The following is a 19,173-nucleotide window of genomic DNA, read 5'->3' as shown; positions in this document are numbered from 1 at the left end:
ATAATTCAATGTCGAGTCACGGAGTGGAGATAGTTTGATACATTGGTAATGCTCATGTCTTACCCTCTCATTTTAAAAATGTTTAATGAAATTCATTTTGATATAGTTTTTGATTTCCATAGTCCATTCTTGAAGTATTGCAGTTCGAATTTTTTGAAAAAATGATGATATATGTTTCTCAAAGAACCAAGCAAAAGAATACAGATATTTACATAGGGGAAAAGGAAAAGATCATGTAAAGTCATCCTTTTTTATCATCTCCCAGGAATGAACATTATCAATAGTTCTATTGAGAATTTTTTCTTTCAGCATATAAGCAAATGCAGACATATTTTTATGTGTGGGTAACCCTCCATTTCCTGCCATTACCTGGAACCATATCATAATGCAACTATGTATGCTTTTGCCATATTTCAGCATCTCCTTTCATTTCAGTAGTTTCATCTCTCTGTCTCTGTCTCTCTCTCTTTTTTATTATCTGAGTATTTTTGTAACAATTAGTCTTGGCTGTGCTGGGTCGTCCGTTGCTGTGTGGGCTTTTCCCTAGTTGTGGCGAGTAGGGGCTACTCTGGTTGTGGCGTGCAGACTTCTCATTGCCATGGCTGCTCTTGTTGAGGAGCATAGGCTTTAGGTGCATGGTCTTCAGTAGTTGCGGCACTAGGGCTCAGCAGTTGCAGTTCCTGGGCTCTGGAGCACAGGCTCAATAATTGTGGTGTGTGGGCTTAGTTGCTCCGAGGCATGTGGGATCTACTCTGACCAGGGATTGAACCCATATCTCCTCCATTGGCAGATGGATTCTTTATACCACTGAGCCAGCAGCGAAACCCTATCTGAATAGTTTTACATCAAGTCATTGTATCAAAATTTGTTCAATGATGAGATTTTCTCAGATTGAGGCTACTGTAAATAAGCTGCTGACATTGTCATTGTGTAAATATTATTGCAGACTCATGTGAAAATTATTTTCAGATAGATTCCTGAAAGATGAGTTAGAGGCTGGGAGGCCTTGTTAGTCTGATAGGTTAAAAGAATCATTTCTTGTTGGTTAGACGCTGGGTTGTATCTGAGTCTTTTGTGACCCATGGACTGTGGCCCAGCAGGCTCTTCTGTCCATGGCATTTTCCAGGCAGGAATACTGAAATGGATTGCCATTTCCTTCTCCAGAGGATCTCCCCCCGCTCAACCCCCCCAGGGTCAAACCCATGTCTTCTGCATTGTAGGCAGATTCTTTACTGCTGATCCAGGGAAGCCTGAAAGTCATAAGTTGTCTTAATTTGAATTTCCCTTTTTACTAGTTAGGCTCAAGAATCTTTTCATGTTTATGGATCATTTTATTTTCACATTCTGTGAGTTTCTTGTTTATATCTTTGTATCATTTTTGAATTGAGGCATCTGTTTTCTTTAGTGAATTTATAATTTTTTCTCTTGAAATTATTCATATTTATTCTTTAGGATTCAACTTAAATATAACAACTGCACTTTTCCCTCAGCCGTTTTGGTGTATCTCACAGGAACTTGTTTTCAGCATTGTTATAGCATTTGTTTTGTTAAATTCTCATTACTGGTTGATTGTCTCACAACTAGGTTCTGAATTCTTTGTGTAAAGATAGCGCCTGTGTCTTCAGTTTCCAGCAGAGAACGTTGTGTCTGTTAAGCTTACAAAGTTGCTCATGACTGAGGGACAGAGCACATAGTTGATTTTAACTATAGTTTCTGTGGTAGATTGGCAGGGATGATTATGTTGTTTTCATTATGTAGTCACTAAGTCGTGTCCAACTCTTTGTGACCCCATGGACTGTAGCCTTCCAGGCTCCTCTGTCCTTAGGATTCTACCCAAATCATCTGCCTGAATCACTTTCCAGAAATACCCACACAGCTATCACTTACCTCCTTCAAGTCTGCTGAAGTTTTGCTTGGAAGTAAACCTTTCCATTTAATAAGATCTACACTGTGTGTGTGAAAGTCGTTCAGTCATGTCCAACTCTTTGTAACCCCATGGACTATACAGTCCATGGAATTCTCCAGGCCAGAATACTGGAGTGGGTAGCCTTTTCCTTCTCCAGGGGATCTTCCCAACCCAGGGATCAAACCCAGGTCTCCTGCACTGCAGGTGAATTCTTTACCAGCTGAGCCACAACTACCCACTCTATATGAAATTGCTCCCTCTTCAGTAGTTCCTGTTCCATGATCTTTTTTTCCTGTTTCTGAGGACATTTGTCTTCTAACTTCCTTATATCATTTGTTTATTTTTATTGGTTGATTTTTTAAAATATGTTTCCTATCCCCAGTAAAGTGAGTACACTGGGATTTTATTTTATTGCTCTTTCTTTTGTTCATTGATGTTTTAAAATGGCTAGTACTAACTTGCTTCAGTCATGTCCTGCTCTTTGCGACCCCACGGACTGTAGCTTGACAGTCTCCTCTGTCAGTGCGATTCTCCAGGCCAGAATACTGGAGTGGGTTACTTTGCTCTTCTTCAGGGGATCTTCCCAATCGAGGGATCGAACCTGTGTCTCTTATGGCTCCTGCATTGTAGGTGGGTTCTTTACCACTAGCACCACCTGGAATACTTCCTAAGTAGATAGTGCCTGACTGCTGTGCATAAGCATTTAATAAATATATGTTGATTTTATAGATTTTTCTAGAGAACAGCTTTACCATGAAGTTTGAATACTAGCTAGGCTTAACGTGAGACCTAAACAGTCAAAGTCTTAGTAGCATTGTAGCTCTTTTTGTTTTTTTACAACCCTAGAAATGCAAAGTAAAAATCCAATCTTGACTTTGAAGGATATTAGGTTTATTATGAATAGCAAGACGGTTCTTAGCTGCAATACCAATGGCTAGAAAAGGAGCCCATTGACTTTAAAGATGACTGAAATTAGAAGCATTTCTGGAAGGGTTCGTCTTTGGTGGTCTTGTGGTTAAGAATCAGTGCTTTCAATGCAAGGGAGATGGGTTCAATACCTGGTCGGGAAACCAAGATCCCATATGCTGCACAGTGCAGCTGAAAAACAAATAAAATAGTGTCTGCGGAGACTTCAAAAAAAAAAAGAAAAGAAAGAAAGAAAGCCTGCCTGGCAAATGTAAAAGTAACCAATTGATATGAGACTGTCAGTATCTCATCAGTATGGAGCATTGCTTGAAACCCATTTATAGTCTTCTTATGGTTAAGTAGCCCCCATACACTGATTGTTTTTACTAGTCTGTAGTGGACAGGTTAGGGAATTTTGTAGAAGGGGAGTTCTGGAGAAGTCCTGGTCCCTCCATGTTACTTTATTAAAATGAATGGCCATAGCACTTTTTTCTCTATTTGTTCTTTTCTCCAGAAGTATCAATTATGTATATTTTAGGTTATCCTTTTCTAACAGTCATATCAATGTCCTTTTCTAAAATCATTATATACTTCTGCAAAAGTTGTGTATGACTTTCTCAGTTTCATCTGTTCCTCAGTGTATTTTATGTTTTTAATATCTAAATATCTGAGGATTTTACAGATACTTTTATTTATAGTTTAATTCCAGTGTAATCTGCACATATGTTCTGTATGATTTCATTCCTTTTAATTTTATTTAATTTGGTTTAATAAACGTAAATTGGTGCAGCCGCTGTGGAAAACAGTGTGAAGATTTCTCAAAAAGCTAAAAACAGAACTATCATATGATCCAGCAGTTCAACTCCTGGGTAAATGTTTTAAAAAAAATAGAAACACTAATTTGAAAAGATAATGTACTCTAGTGTTTGTAAGCAGCATTATTTGCAGTTGCCAAGATTTAGAAACGTGTCCATCTACAGAGGAATGGATAAAGAAAATGTGTGTGTATATACACACAGTGGGATACTACTCAGCTGTAGAAAAGAATGAAATGTTGCCATTTGCAACAGTATGGATAGACTTGAAAGATATTATGCCAACTGAAATAAGTCAAAGGCAAATACTGTATGATATCATTTATATGTGGAATCTAAAATACAACAAACTAGTGAATGTAATTTAAAAAAAAAGAAAAAAGAAGCAGACACACAGATACAGAGAACAAAGTGGTGGGTACCAAGGGGAGACGGGGATGTAAAATAGGTTCAAGGATGTTTTGTGCAACATGAGGAATGTAGCCAATGTTTTGTAATAACTGTAAATGGAAAGTAACCTTTCCAAATTGTGCAGAAAATAAATTTAAGAAAAGAGAATAAGGCAGATCTACTAGTAAATCCTATTTTAAGTATTAATTAGTATTATTATTTATTTTTGATGATTGACTTGATTAAAGTATAATGCTTGAGCAGTAAATATGTGTATGAATATGTGTGTGGACATTATTCTAGTTTGTATTTTTTATTACTGTTACAGGTTCTGAAATAAAGTTAGTAGAATTGCATTTCTCATTGATGGAACTCTAATTAAAATAATGTCCCTGGATACATTTTTTGTCTTGCATCTTATTTTATATGTTGTTTTTTATAAATGTTACTTAATATATTGTTTGTTATGCTTTCTATTTTCTTATGCAGGACCAAAAGATCTCAGATTGCTATAACTGAAGGCATTTTTGAGCTTCCAAATCTCACAATTCAAGCTACAAGAGCTCAGACACTTCTGCTTCAAGCAATATATCAAAGTTGGTCTCATAGTGGAAATGTCAGCTCTTTAGCAGTTAATGAAGCTTTGATGAATGAAGTTTTCCAGACTGTTGGTAAGAACACCGTTTTCTTGACAAGTCTATGGAAAACTCTTATTCGAAGTAACTAATATTTTATCATTCAAATTCATTTGTATAGCATGATCAACTTAAATTGAAGTGTATTTCTGTGAAAGCAGGTATTTATAGTTCCTGTGGAAAATCCAAGATATGAGTTAAATCATTCAACTTTGGTCTCTGCCTTTAACTTGTAGATATATTTTGTAGTTGCAAGAGATTATTTTTTTTACCAAGTCCTTGTACAAATTCTGGGACAACTTTTGAGGGGATCAGTGTGTATATTTGAGATAATTAAAGTCAATTATAAATATAATATATTTGATTATGCTGGTAGAGTGGAATAAAATTCCTTTTTTAATTTTATTAAAAAAATTTTTTTTAACTGACAGATAATTGCTTTACAGAATTGTGTTGGTTTCTGCCAAACATCAACATCAGTCACAGGTATACATATGTCCCGTCCGTCTTCAACCTCCCTCCCACCTTCCTCCTTATCCCATCCCTCTAGGTTGTTACATTAGGATATGTAAAATAGATAGCCAGTGGCCATTTGCTGTATGATTCAGGGAACTCAAACCAAGGTGCTGGAAAAAAATTCTTAATTGCAGTATTTTAGCATTTGGTAAACAAGTTATTTATTTTATATGAAAAACTTGAGTCTTACACCCTGAACGAATGAACTACTGAAAATTAAAAATTTACTTTGATGCCAGTATATTATCTTCATCTTATCACTCACTTTATACGTAAATAGAAAACTTATAGAAGGCTTGCTTGTTTTATGTTGTATCAGCTCAAATGATGTTACTTTCGTTGGCAACATAAAAGAAAGATGTATTTTTATTAAGTGTAATTATGCTTAAAATGTTATTTTTATTTCATACATTATTTATTTATTAAAATAAATTTGGTTTTGTTGTTGTTATACAATGCTTTTTAAGGTTTTAAGGTCAGACCTTACCATGGGGAGTGTTTTATAAATTCTTAAAAGATGCAGTTTAATAAGAGCCTTTTTAAATTTGATATAGCTATTGCCTAATGGAAAGTTTTATGGTTGTTTTTTGTCAGGTTTTTAGGATTCTATAAGGAGATTATAGGACTGATGTTTCATTTGTTTATAAGTTCTTAACTTAGCTTATGAAAGGGCTTTGAATTCTCTGAATCCCCTGAGATAGTGTGCAGATCTTCTTATGTGTATATACACCTATGCGCATAACCATATTTATCTTCTCTTTTTGATTTGATTCTTTTATTAAATGTAGTGACTCTGTTAGTCTTTTAAATTATATCTATTTTTATCATATTAACATAGTTACTATTGTTTTTTCTTTGGTTGGTTTTTGCTATACTTCAATTTTCATTATTTTACTTCAGACCTATCTATATTTTTATGCTTTAGGTATATGTCTTGGAAATAGCATAGAACTAGATATTTTAGATCAAATTTTATAATCTGCCATTTTGCTAGTAAATTCAATTCATTTATACTTGATTGTATTTTTTTTGTCTTTGTTTCTATCATCTTACTGTTTCATTTCCTTTTATACTGTTTTAGTTACCCTACTTATTTTTAAAAAATGCTATTTTTCTCATTTAATTTTCCTCTGTATAATTGTTTGAAATTTGTATCCCCTTACTGAGTTATTAACTTACAAAATAACTGATACTGCTTTGAAAAACAATTTGTTCTTCAAAATGTTATAGAGGTAACGTGTGTCCGTGCTAAGTTGCTTCCGTCGTGTCTGACTGCCCCCCTGGGCTGTAACCCGCCAGGCTGCTCCGTCCATGGAGATTCTCCAGGCAAGAATACTGCGGTGGGTTGCCATACCCTCCTCCAGGGGATCTCCCGCCTCAGGGATCGAACTGGGTCTCTTAGGTCTCCTGCATTGGCAGACAGGTTCTTTATCTCTAGCACCACCTGGGATATAACCCAGCAGTTTTACTCCTATATATATATATGTGTGTGTGTATATTGCCGAGAATTGAAAACATATATCTACATAACAGTCTTATACATGAGTTCATAGCATTATTTTCTTTTCCTTTTTTGCATGCAGAAGTGTTTATTGTTTTATTTTTATTAAAAATTTAAAAAAGTATTTTTCTTCATGCTGCACAGTATGTGGAATCTTAGTTCCCCAACCAGGGGTTGAACCCATGCCCCTTGAAGTGGAAGCATACAGTCTTAACCACTGGACCACTCAGGAAATCCTAAAAGTATTTATTTTTTAATAACAATTTTATACATTTAAGGTATGCAACATGATGTTTTGATATATTTAGTGAAATGATTACCGGTCAAGCTAATTAACATACCTTCTCACATAGGTACCATTTTTTTTCCTATGATGAGAGCACCTGAAATTTACTGTTAACAGATTTCCAGTATATGATATAGTATTATTAACTAAAATCATCATGCTGCACTTTATATTTCTAGATTTTACTCATTGTATAAAACTGCATCTTTGTATTCTTTTATCAATATCTCTCATTTTCCCCACTTCCCTGCTCCTGGTAAACAGTTCTCTGCCCTCTGCTTCTATGAATATGAACTTCTAAAATTCCACATGTAATAGAGATCACATAGCATTATTCTTAACAGCTAAAAGGTGGAAACAGTACAAATGTCTCTTCCTGATGAATGGATAGGCAGAATATGTTACATCTTTACAATGAAATATTATTCAGACATAAATAGGAATGAGGTACTGATACTTGATTATCTTACGTGGATGGATCTTGAAAATAATAATGCTAATTAGAAGAAGGAAGATGCAAGAAGTCTCATATTTTGATTCTAGTTTTATGAAATGCTTAGAATAGGCAGATCCACAGAGAGAAGTAGTAGATTGATGGTTGCCAGAGCCTGGGGAGAGGAGGGATGGGGAATGACTTCATGAGTTTCTTTTGGATTGATGAAAATGTTCTTGAAGTAGATAGTGGTGATGTTTTCATTCTTGTGAATATGGTAAATTCCTCTTAATTGTACACTTTAAAAGGATGAATTTTATGTTATATGAATTTTACCTTGTTCAAAAAATGTTTTAAATTGATGACTGTTCAACTGGATTGAGTTATTTGTTGTGGTCTGAATGTTTGTGTCCCACCAAAATGCATATGTTGAAATTCTAATGCCCATTGTCATGGCATTAGGAAGTGGGGAACCTTTGGGGGTTGATTAGATCATAACAGTGTAGTCATAAGTTCAATGTCCATTTAAAAGAGGCCAGAGAGTAGCTCCCTTAACCCTGCTATCATCTGAGGATGCACGAAGAAGTAGATAGTCTGGAGCAGGAGGTGGTTCTCACCAGACCCTGACCATGCTGGCAGACTGATTTTGGACTTTCTGTATCCAGAACTGAGAGAAATAAATTTCTGATAGCAGCCCTAAGGGACTAAAACATTTTGTCATTGCCATTCATATGACCATTATTTTATGTAGAGTTACTGTACAAAACTTTTCTTTCAGATTTTCCCCCGAATCGTCTACATTGAAGCCTTTCTTTGGCAGAAGCATTTATCACTGTTTGAAATTAGCTAATTCATTTTTTGTTGTTGTTGTTTATCAAGTTTCTATTTGACATTCCTTTCAGAGTTTTTTGTTTGTATTGTTTTTTGGTTGGGTATCTCATAGTATTTGTTGCTTGATGTTCAGTTGCTAAGTCGTGTCTGACTCTTGGGACCCGTGGACTGCTGCACGCCAGATTTCCCTTCCCTTCACTATCTCCTGGAGTTTGCTCAAATTCATGTTCATAAAGTTGGTGATGCTGCCTAAACCTCTCATCCTCGGCCATACTCTTTTCCTTTTGCCTTCAGTTTTTCCCAGGATCAGGGACTTTTCAGCATCAGTCCTTCCAGTGAATATTAAGAGTTGATTTCCTTTAGGATTGACTGGTTTGATCTCCTTGCAGTCCAAGAAACTATCAAGAGTCTTCCCCAGCACCACAGTTCGAAAGCATCAATTCTTTGGTGCTCAGCCTTCTTTATGGTACAACTCTCACATCTGTAGATGACTACATGAAAAAAACATGTTTGGACCTTTGTTGGCAAAGTGGTGCCTCTGCTTTTTAATATGCTCTCTAGGTTTGTCATAGCTTTTTAACAAGGAGCAGGCATCTTTTAATTTCATGACTGGAGTCACCTTCTGCAGTGATTTTGGAATCCAAAAAAATAAAGTCTGTCACTGTTGCCACTTTTTCCCCATCTATTTGCCTTGAAGTGATCGGACTGGATGCCATGATCTTATTTTTCAATGTTGAGTTTTAAGCCAGCTTTTTCACTCTCCTTTTTCACCTTCATCACAAGGCTCTTTAGTTGTCTCATTGTATTAATCTACCTTTATTTAAAAATTTTTGTTTTTGTTGCTTAGATAGCTTAAAAATTCATAATTTTTGATCATACTTACTTTATAACATTCACTCTGACAAATTAATTCCATATTTCCTTTTCTGAATTTATTGAATGGACTGTGCAATGTAAAAGCATCTCATTTAAACTTTCGTACTCTGAAAATATTCCATCCTGATAGGATGCTGCCATAGGTCTTAAAAAAATGGAATAGATAAGTAATCACAGGTTAAATGGTTTGTAACCTGATAATCTGGGACTAATTTTTTGGAGATTAAGGGAGTTGAGGAATATGAAATGTGTTAGGAAGTTTTTATCTTTTTTCCAAGATTTCTTATTTTTATCAAATGAAGCAGATATAAACTATCATTGAATTAATCAGCTAAAATGTTTTTTAAAAGTCTGATTTCCAAGTGTCTAGTTTTATTTCTTTATTGTTTTTGCTCCCATCCCCCCATCCCAAATCTTACTCTGTTCGTTTTATTCTTAGTACAGTGCTTTCGCTGTTTGGTCACTCAGTTGTGTCCGACGCTTTGCAGCCCCATGGACTGCAGGACATCAGACCTCCCTGTCCTTCACTGTCTGCTGGAGTTTGCTCAAACTCATGTCCATTGAGTCGATGATGCCATCCAGTCATCTCATCCTCTTGTTGCCCCCTTCTCCTCCTGCCCTCAATCTTCCCCAGCATCAGGGTCTTTTCAAATGAGTCAGTTCTTCACATCAGGTGGCCAAAGTATTGGAGTTTCAGCTTCATGATCAGTCCTTCCCATGCATATTCAGGGTTGATTTCCTTTAGGATTGACTGGTTTGATCTCCTTGCTGTCCGATGGAGTCTCAGCACCATAATTCGATAGCATCAATTCTTTGGTGCTCAGCCTCCTTTATGTTCCAACTCTCACATCCAGACATGACTCCTGGAAAAGCCATAGCTTTGACTGTTTTGACCTTTGTTGATAAAGTAATGTCTCTGTGTTTTAACATGCTGTCTATGATTGTCATAGTTTTTCTTCCAAGGAGCAAGCGTCTATTAATTTCATAGCCATTGTCACCGTCTGCAGTGATTTTGGAGCCCAAGAAAATAAAGTCTGTCACTGTTTCCACTTTTCCCCATCTGTTTGCAGTGAAACGATGGGACTGGATGCCATGGTCTTAGTTTTTTGAATGTTGAGTTTTAAGCCAGCTTTTTCACTTTCCTCTTTCACTTTCATCAGAAGATTCTTTAGTTCATCTTTGCTTTCTGCCATTAGAGTGGTACCATCTGCATATCTTAGGTTGTTGATATTTCTCTCAGCAATCTTGATTCCAGCTTGAGCTTTATCCAGCCCGACATTTCACATGATGTACTCTGCAGAGAATTTAAATAATTAGGATGACAGTATACAGCCTTGATGTACTCCTTTCCCAATTTTGAACCAGTCCTTTGTTCCATGCCAGGTTCTAACTGTTGCTTCTTGACTTGCATACAAGTTTCTCAGGAGGCAGGTAAGGTAGTTTTGTATTCTCATCTCTTTATGAATTTTCAGGTTTGTTGTAATCCACACAGTCAAAGGTTTCAGCATAGTCAGTGAAGCAGAAGTAGCTCTTTTTCTGCAATTCTCTTGCTTTTTCTTTTACTCAGTGGATGTTGGCAATTTGATCTTTGGTTCTTCTTCTTTTTCTAAATCCAGCTTCTACATCTGTAAATTCTTGGTTCAGGTACTACTGAAGCCTACCTTGAAGGATTTTGAGCATTACCTTTTAGCAGTAGAGCAATAATTGTACTTCCTATGCAGCGTTTTTATATAAAGGAAACTAAGTACAGAATAATAATCCTTTATTCTTGGTTTAAAGGTACAGAGTTATTTTGCTATTTTATTAACCTCATTAGTTTCTTAAAAACAGCTGTTTAATCTTAATTAATATTTTTTCTTTTAATAACTGAAGGTATTAAAATATCTGTATATGTAAAATCAAGTAACTTCAGGTTGATGGATTTCATTGGGTCATAGAATAAGCAACAACCTTGTGCACTTGTCTTTAAATGATAGGTAATAATGGTGCTTCAGAAATGAAACATCAACTTTGTTTCAAGTATCAAAACTGCAAATCCCTTTAAGGAAGAAAAGTCATTTTCTTTATAGCCTCTGTATCATTTATTTTAATAGACTCTCTGTTCTCTTTAAGCGAACATCTATGTGAATATTGAATTATGCTACATGTTCTTAAAGCTACATTGGATTTTTCTGCTCTGCCTTTTGAAAAGAATAAAATTAACAGTTATTAAAATAGATAGTAAAAACTTTCTGTGCTAATGCTTGTTAAGAGATATAATTTTGTGCATTGAGTTATATTAATCTTTCTGTTACATACGGATTCTGGTATAGTGAATGCCTTACTGTCTCTCTCAGTTAATAAGAGTATTTTTACTTTTCAGCTATTAAAATTTACTGAATTATAGCATGGTCATCTATTTATGTCTAAACAAAGGGCAGTTTGTTTCACTTTATTTCAATTAATTTTTTAATTTAGAAAATGGTGATAATATTTGTTGATCTACTCATAGAGTATTTGTGAAATGCAATATTGTTTGTGGAGTGCATTTGTTGTCTTGTCCTGGCTATAGGTTCCTGCTGGCATCATACACCTGGGGATATTGCCTGTGAAAGTGGTTGTAAGGTGTTAGGTTCTTGGAGACTGAGATAATGACTGTCAGAATTGGAGTCTCATTGGTCCAGTGTTTTAGCTGAGAAGGTAATAGGGAAAAGGTAAATTTAAAGAGTAAGGAAGAAAGTAAATAGGGTAACAAAGTAGTGAACTATATAAAAGAAGAACAAAATTCAAGATGTAGGTAAGGTCTTGTTTGAGCTTATTGAAGAGACTGCATTGTGCCTATTTAATATAGTTGTTTACAAGAGGCTATATCAGGCTCTTGGTCACCTATGAAGAACTGTATATTCTCTCTTCTGCTGGAGATTCCAAAGGGGAGTGGAGCAACAGAATATTGAAGTGCAGTGGGATGCTAGAAGTATATGAAACCACGTCCTTTAATCTGCTTTTCACATACTATACAGTTGTCTACCATGCATTTTTCCTTTACTGAGCTGCATTTTGCAGGGACTGGATACCATAAGACTTACTTGAACAATCTGAATTGACTCACCTTTTTTAGGCTGATGTTTCTCATACATTAATTTCTCTTTATCTTCCTTGTAATATTGATGTTGGCAGGTTATGTATCCTCCGTTACACAGTGTGAAAATTTTTGCTTAGAACAATTTCTGTGTATTTCTCATGTATCATCCCAGAGATATTCACGAAGTAAGCTAGTTTTTGAAGCCAGGGCTTTGGACCTTTCTGTTACTATTTATTTTTGTTAACATCAAACAAACTCTTTGGTGAATAAGACTAGAAAAAAAGTAAGATAATCAAAGTTTGCTATTCCATAGAAATCATGTAATGAAAGAATATAAAATATTGGGAGTTTAGTTAAAATAGTAAAAAATTATAGATAATAAAGCAGAGGTATTAAAGTTGGAATTAAGTATGTATTAGTAATTGAGATCTTGATTTACACATTTTTATTGTTTGTTTCTGATGGTCCTCATAGTATAGAGGTTATAAGCCTTGTCCTTTTGCTCAGTTAAATACAAAGTCACACATGGCTTTTGTTTGCTCAGGAAAACAAAGACTTGTTACTTCTTTTTCTTTATTCAGATAGTTCATTGTTTTGTAGATAGTCTAGTTCTGGTCTTTGTTGGGAAATTACTTACAGACATTAAAATCTATGTGCAAGGTGATCAAATGGACATTTGAATCTGTTATTTAAGTGATGTCTTAATGTTAAAATAAAAATCTACTTTCCAGAATGTAACTGTAAAAGTATTTTATGCAAGATTTCATGTGGGATACCTTAATGGTTGAATAATAAATTTTACCTCATAAAAATGAAATTCAATAATACAGTAGCTTTTCTCAGCTCAGTAGCATCTGGCCTATTCTCATGAGAGCCAATATTTTCCAACTCATTAGGATCATGTCGTTCTGTATGTCGTCAACATTGACTTAGCCAAGCTACCTTTACTTACATAACCGCCAAACTATTAAATAGGTCTCTTGTGGAGTGAAGTCAAATATTCCTCTTACTTTACTTCTGCCTTAGAAGAGGGGAAGAAAATGTACATACTGTAACATTTAAACATCTGGTCTGAAACCACATCAGTGTAACTCTGAGGAAAGTTATGGATTTGGTATTCTTCCCAGGTGTGCATATAAAAAGGGTTTTGGAGTTGTTGAACAGTTCTTTAACCATTTAGGAAAAAGATTGAGGTACAGTGATATGCCTTTTCTATCCCTCACTACTTCCCTCAACATGTATGTCCAGTGCGTTCTGAAATACATATTTTGAACTGTGATAAAATTTTCTTTCTAGATAGAAGTATTGACTTTTAATTTATCCTTGGCTATAAATAAAAATACTTGAGTTAAATTTGCATTAAAGTTACCTGTAAGACTTTTTGATGTTTAAATCAGAATAATAATTTAATAAAATAAATAGCGAAGACACAAATGGAAAAGATACTCATGCTCATGGATTGGAGGTATCAATATTGTTAAAATAGTCATGCAGCATAATGACTTGCCATTCACTTATTGGGAAATGATTACCACAGTAAGTTTAGTTAATATCCATTGCCTTGTATATTTAGAATAAAAAAAGAAAAAGAAAATTTTTCCCCTTGTGATGAGAACTTACAGGATTTATTCTTTTAGCAACTTTCAAATATAATACACAGCAGTTAACTATAGTCATCATGTTATATGTTACATTTCCAGTACTTATTTATTTTATATGCGTGTTTGTGTGTGTGTTAGTCGCTTAGTCATGTCCGACTCTTTTGACCCCATGGAATGTAGCCCACTAGGCTCCTGTCCATGGGATTCTCCAGGCAGGAATACTGGAGTGGATTGCCATTTCCTTCTCCAGGGGATCTTACTGACTCAGGGATTGAACCCAGGTCTCCTACATTGCACACAGATTTTTTACTGTTTGTGCTATAGGGAAGTCCCTTATTTATTTTATAAGTGGAAGTATATACCTTTTGACTGTGCTGAGTCATTCAGTGATTTCCAACTCTATTACCCCATGGACTATAACCTGTCAGGCTCTTCTGTCCATGGGGATTCTCCAGGCAAGAACATTGGAGTGGGTTGCCATGCCCTCTTCCAGAGAATCTTTCCAATCCAGGGACCAAACCCAGGTCTCCCGCATTGCAGGTGGATTCTTTTCTGTCTGAGTCACCAGGGTAGCCCAGGAATACTAGAATGGGTTGCCATGCCCTCCTGTAGGGAATCTTCCCAACCCAGGCCTCGAACCCAGGTCTCCCACATTGCATTCAGATTCTTTACCAGCTGAACCACAGGGAAATCCAAGAATACTGGAGTGGGTAGCTTATCCCTTCTCCAGGGTAACTTCCTGATCCAGGAATTGAACCAGGGTCTCCTGCATTGCAGGCGGATTCTTTACCAGCTGAGCTACCTGGGGAGCCCACCTTTTGACTACTTTTATCCAGTTTCCTTACCCACCTTATGACTGCCTTTATCCAATTTCTCTACCCTCTCTACCCTGCCTGTTGTAATCACAAATCTGGTCTCTTTTTCTGTGAGGTCTTCTCTCCTCCTACTTTCAACCTATATGTGAGATCAAACAGTATTTGTCTTTCTTGACTTATTTCACTTAGGATGGCCCTTAAGGGCCATCTTTTTGTGTGTGTGAGATGCCAGAATTTCCTTTGTTTTCTTGACTGAACAGTATTCCGTGGAATACTTTTGGAAAACTCAGCAGTGGCCACAGGACTGGAAAAGGTCTGCTTTCATTCCAATCCCAAAGAAAGGCAATGCCAAAGAATGCTCAAACTACTGCACAATTGTACTCATCTCACAGACCAAAGTAATGCTCAAAATTCTTCAAGTCAGGCTTCAACAGTATGTGAACCGTGAAATTCCAGATGTTGAAGCTGGATTTAGAAAAGGCAGAGGAACCAGAGATCAAATTGCCAACATCTGTTGAACCATCGAAAAAGCAAGAGAGTTACAGAAAAACATCTGCTTTATTGACTACACCAAAGCCTTTGACTGTGTGGATCACAACAATCTGTGGAAAATTCTAAAAGAGATGGGAATACCAGACCCTCTGACCTGCCTCTTGAGAAATCTGTATGCAGGTCCAGAAGCAATAGTAAGAACTGAACGTGGAACAGCAGACTGGCTCCAAATAGGGAAATGAGTACATCAAGGCTGAATATTGTCACCCTGCTTATTTAACCTGTATGCAGAGTACATCATGAGAAATGCTGGGCTGGATGAAGTAGAAGCTAGAATCAAGATTGCCAGGAGAAATATCGGTAACCTCGGATATGCAGATGACACCACCCTCATGGTAGAAGGCAAAGAAGAACTAAAGAGCCTCTTGATGAAAGTGAAAGAGGAGAGTGAAAAAGTTGTCTTAAAACTTAACATTCAGAAAACTATTATCATGGCATCTGGTCCCATCAATTCATGGCAAATAGATGGGGAAACAATGGAAACAGTGAGAGACTATTTTCTTGGGCTCCAAAATCACTGCTAATGGTGACTGCAGCCATGAAATTAAAAGACGCTTGCTCTTTGGGAGAAAGTTATGACCCACCTAGACAGCATATTAAAAACCAGATACTACTTTGCCAACAAAGATCCATCTAGTCAAAGCTATGGTTTTTCCAGCAGTCATGTATGGATGTGAGAGTTGGACTATAAAGAAAGCCGAAAGGTAAAGAATTGATTCTTTTGAACTGTGGTGTTAGAGAAGACTTTTGAGAGTCTCTTGGACTGCAATGAGATAAAACCAGTCCATCCTAAAGGAAATCAGTCCTGAATACTCATTGGAAGGACTGATGCTGAAGCTGAAACTCAAATACTTTGGCCATGTGATGCTAAGAGCTGATTCATTTGAAAAGACCTTGATGCTAGGAAAGATTTCAGGCAGGAGGAGAAGGGGGTGACAGAGGCTGAGATGGTTGGATGGCACCACCAACTCAATGGACATGAGTTTGAGTAACCTCCGGGAGTTGGTGATGGACAGGGAGGTCTGGCGTGCTGCAGTCCATGGGGTCACAAAGAGTTGGACACGACTGTGCGACTGAACTGGAGTATTCCGTGTGTGTATGCAGCATATTTTCGTATTTTCATTATCCATTCATCTGTTGATGGAGACTTTGGTTGTTCTCATATCTTGGCTATGTAAATAATGCTGCAGTGATCATGAGAGTGCAGATATCTCTTTCACATATGATTTTATTTCTTTTGGACATAGACCCAGATGAAAATTTGCTGAGTCATATGATAGTTCTTTTTTAATTTTTTGAGTAATTGCATTCTGTTCTCCATTGTAGTCTCTCCAGTTTACAGTCCCACCAGCAATGCTCAAAGGTCCTCTTTCCTCCACATCCTGGCCAGCATTTGTTATTTTTTTCTCTCTTTTTTAGTGATATTTAGTCTAACAAGTATGAGGTGATACCTCCTTGTTGTTTTGATTTGCATTTCCCTAATGATTAGTGATGCTGAGGACATTTTTGTGTACCTGTTTGCTATTTGTATATTTTCTTTGGAAAAATGTCTATTCAGGTCCTTTACCCATTTTTATTTTTTATTTTTTTTCACCTTTACCCATTTTTAAATTGTATTTTTTTTTCTGCCATTGATGTATATGCACTCTCTCTATATATTGAATATTAGCCTCTTAGCAGATAGGTGATTTTGAATTATTTTCTCCCATTCTGTAGATTTCCTTTTCTTTTTTTGGATTTATTTTGCTGTGTGGAAGTCTTCTTTTTTGTTAGTTTTGATGTACTCATTTATTTTTGCTTCTGTTGCTTGTGTTCGTATTATATCCAAAAAGGTGTGAGATTGGGATCTAATTTTATTCTTTTAACATGTGAATATCCAGTTTTCTCAGCCATCATTTATTGAAGATTTTGAGTGTTCTTTACTCCCTTATCAAATATTAGTATGCTTGGGTTCATTTCTGCCTTCTTGATTCTGTTCCATTGTTCCATACAGCTGTTTTTATGCCTGTTCCATAGTTTTTTGATTCCTGTTGCTTTTTAATATAGTTTGAAACCACAAAGTGGATGCTTCCAGCTTTGCTGTTCTTTCTCAAGTTTGCTTTGACTGTTGAGGTTTCTGTGATTTCATGTAAATTTTAGGGTTTTTTTCCTGTGTTTGGGGGAAAAAAAACTGATACTGGAATCTTGATAGAAATTATCTTGAATCTGTAGTTGGCTTGGGTAGCATAAACATTTTAACACTGTTGATTCTTTAAGTCCATGAACATGGGCTATCTTTTCATTTATTTGGGTTTTCTTCAGTCTTTTTCATTATCAGTGTCTTTAATAATTTTCACGGTAAAGATCTTTCACCGCCTTGATTAAATTTATTTGTAAAGATTTCATTGTTTTTGATACTGTTGTAAATGGAACCATTTTCTTTGTTTTTTTCCACATAGTTTGTCATTCTTACATAGGAAATGCCACTGATTTTTGTATGTCAGTTTTGTTTCCTGCAACTTTGGTGAATTTGTTCATGAAATTAATAGTTTTTTAGTGATGTCTTTAGGATTTTCTCTCTAAAATAATGTTATCTGCAAATAGAGGTGATTTTAGTTCTTCCTTTCTAAATATGATTTTTGTGTCTTACCTGTTTGCTTTGGTTGGGCCTTCCAGTATTATGTTGAATCGGATTGGTAAGAGTGGGTACCCTTTTGTTGTTTCTGATCTTAGGCAAGTTTCCAGTTTTACCACTGAGGATGGTGCTAGCTGTTTGCTTTGCTTTTATGGCCTTTATTTTGTTGAGTATGTTCCTTCTCCACCTAGTTTTTTTATGTGTATTTATCGTGAATGGAAGTTGGATTTTTCCAAATGTTTTTCCTTTTGTATGATTTTTTTATTAGTGTGATTGTGTTACATTTATTGATTTGCATATTTTGAACCATCCTTTCATTCCGCTCATGTGTTTAGTAGCCTTATCTGGCTACCAAAGTACCGCTGGCCTCACCCTTGCTGAACAATGCATCAAGAAAGCAAGAGTAACCTCATCAGTCCATTTCTTAAGAATTATCAGTGACTCACCATTGCTCTCAGGATAAACTTAAAACCCTTTAGGACCAGCATTCCATGCAGCCTCATATAGCATCTCTGGTTGAATCAAATCCTACATACCTTGCTCTTCAAATTCCTTGTCTTCATGCCCCACCACACCTCAAAAGAAGGGCTGATTTATTACCTCTTTTCTATTTTAACTATAATATTAATATTAATATTTGGTATTATTGTTACTGTTTCCTCTGTCAGTGCTTGGCAGAATTAATTATTTTTTCTTTTGTGGTATCATTGTGGTTAATATACAGCTCAGTTAAACAGTTGTTTATTATTATCCTAGTAACTGCTAGACTTGGACCCTGCTTCAAAGATGTGTCAGTGTACCAGGGAAATATAATATTTGATCTTTGATTGCACACATTATTCTTTATTGTTATTTTTGTCATGAGATTTTCTGATGAAATCTAATATGCTGTAATAGATCATATTATTTAGATGATCATATGAATTATCTTTCAGTTATTACTTAATTTTAAGAACTGGATTATAAATTTATTGAAAATATTCAATTAATGTAAATTTAATAAGTCATTGGTTTTAAGTATCAATATAATAACATTTACCCCAGATTTTATTGTCAGAAGTAAATGATAGCCCTCTTACAAAAAATTTTATTAGTAAGTAACTAGATACAGATTTATTGTTTTATTGAAATTTAACTGATTATGAATAGAAAACATTATAGAATCTCATGTGTTAGATTAATATTATTGTAAATTGAAAAGCAGAACTTATCAGTAAAATAAGTGATAATTTTTTCCATTATCTGACTTGATCTGGTTTTATTGATCTTTCCCCGTAAGTAGTAGTTACATTTTGGTAATTCCTCATTTTTCTAAGAGCCTGCTTGATACTCTGCAACCACCTTACTTTTCTGTATAGCCACCTCCACTTGATCTCTGCTTGTTTTTTCATCTGTGCCTCACATCTGGGTTTGATTCTGTCGTTAATCTGGGAAT

The 19,173-nt window shown here is 35.7% G+C and overlaps 1 protein-coding gene across 10 annotated transcripts in view; it reads left to right on the top strand.

Moving 5' to 3' along the window:
- VPS13B (vacuolar protein sorting 13 homolog B) overlaps positions 1 to 19,173 on the top strand; it is a 771,473-nt gene that overhangs the window by 143,270 nt on the left and 609,030 nt on the right. For all 10 annotated transcript variants that reach the window (XM_061123681.1, XM_061123682.1, XM_061123678.1 and 7 more), the window contains one exon: positions 4,507 to 4,688. In XM_061123681.1, the coding sequence (XP_060979664.1) occupies positions 4,507 to 4,688 (182 nt within the window). The remainder of the gene's footprint in view (positions 1 to 4,506; positions 4,689 to 19,173) is intronic.

Source organism: Dama dama, chromosome 21, assembly GCF_033118175.1.
Source record: "Dama dama isolate Ldn47 chromosome 21, ASM3311817v1, whole genome shotgun sequence".
Taxonomy (NCBI): domain Eukaryota; kingdom Metazoa; phylum Chordata; class Mammalia; order Artiodactyla; family Cervidae; genus Dama; species Dama dama.
Note: the sequence above shows the minus strand (reverse complement) of the source record. Positions and strands in the feature narration are given on the sequence as shown.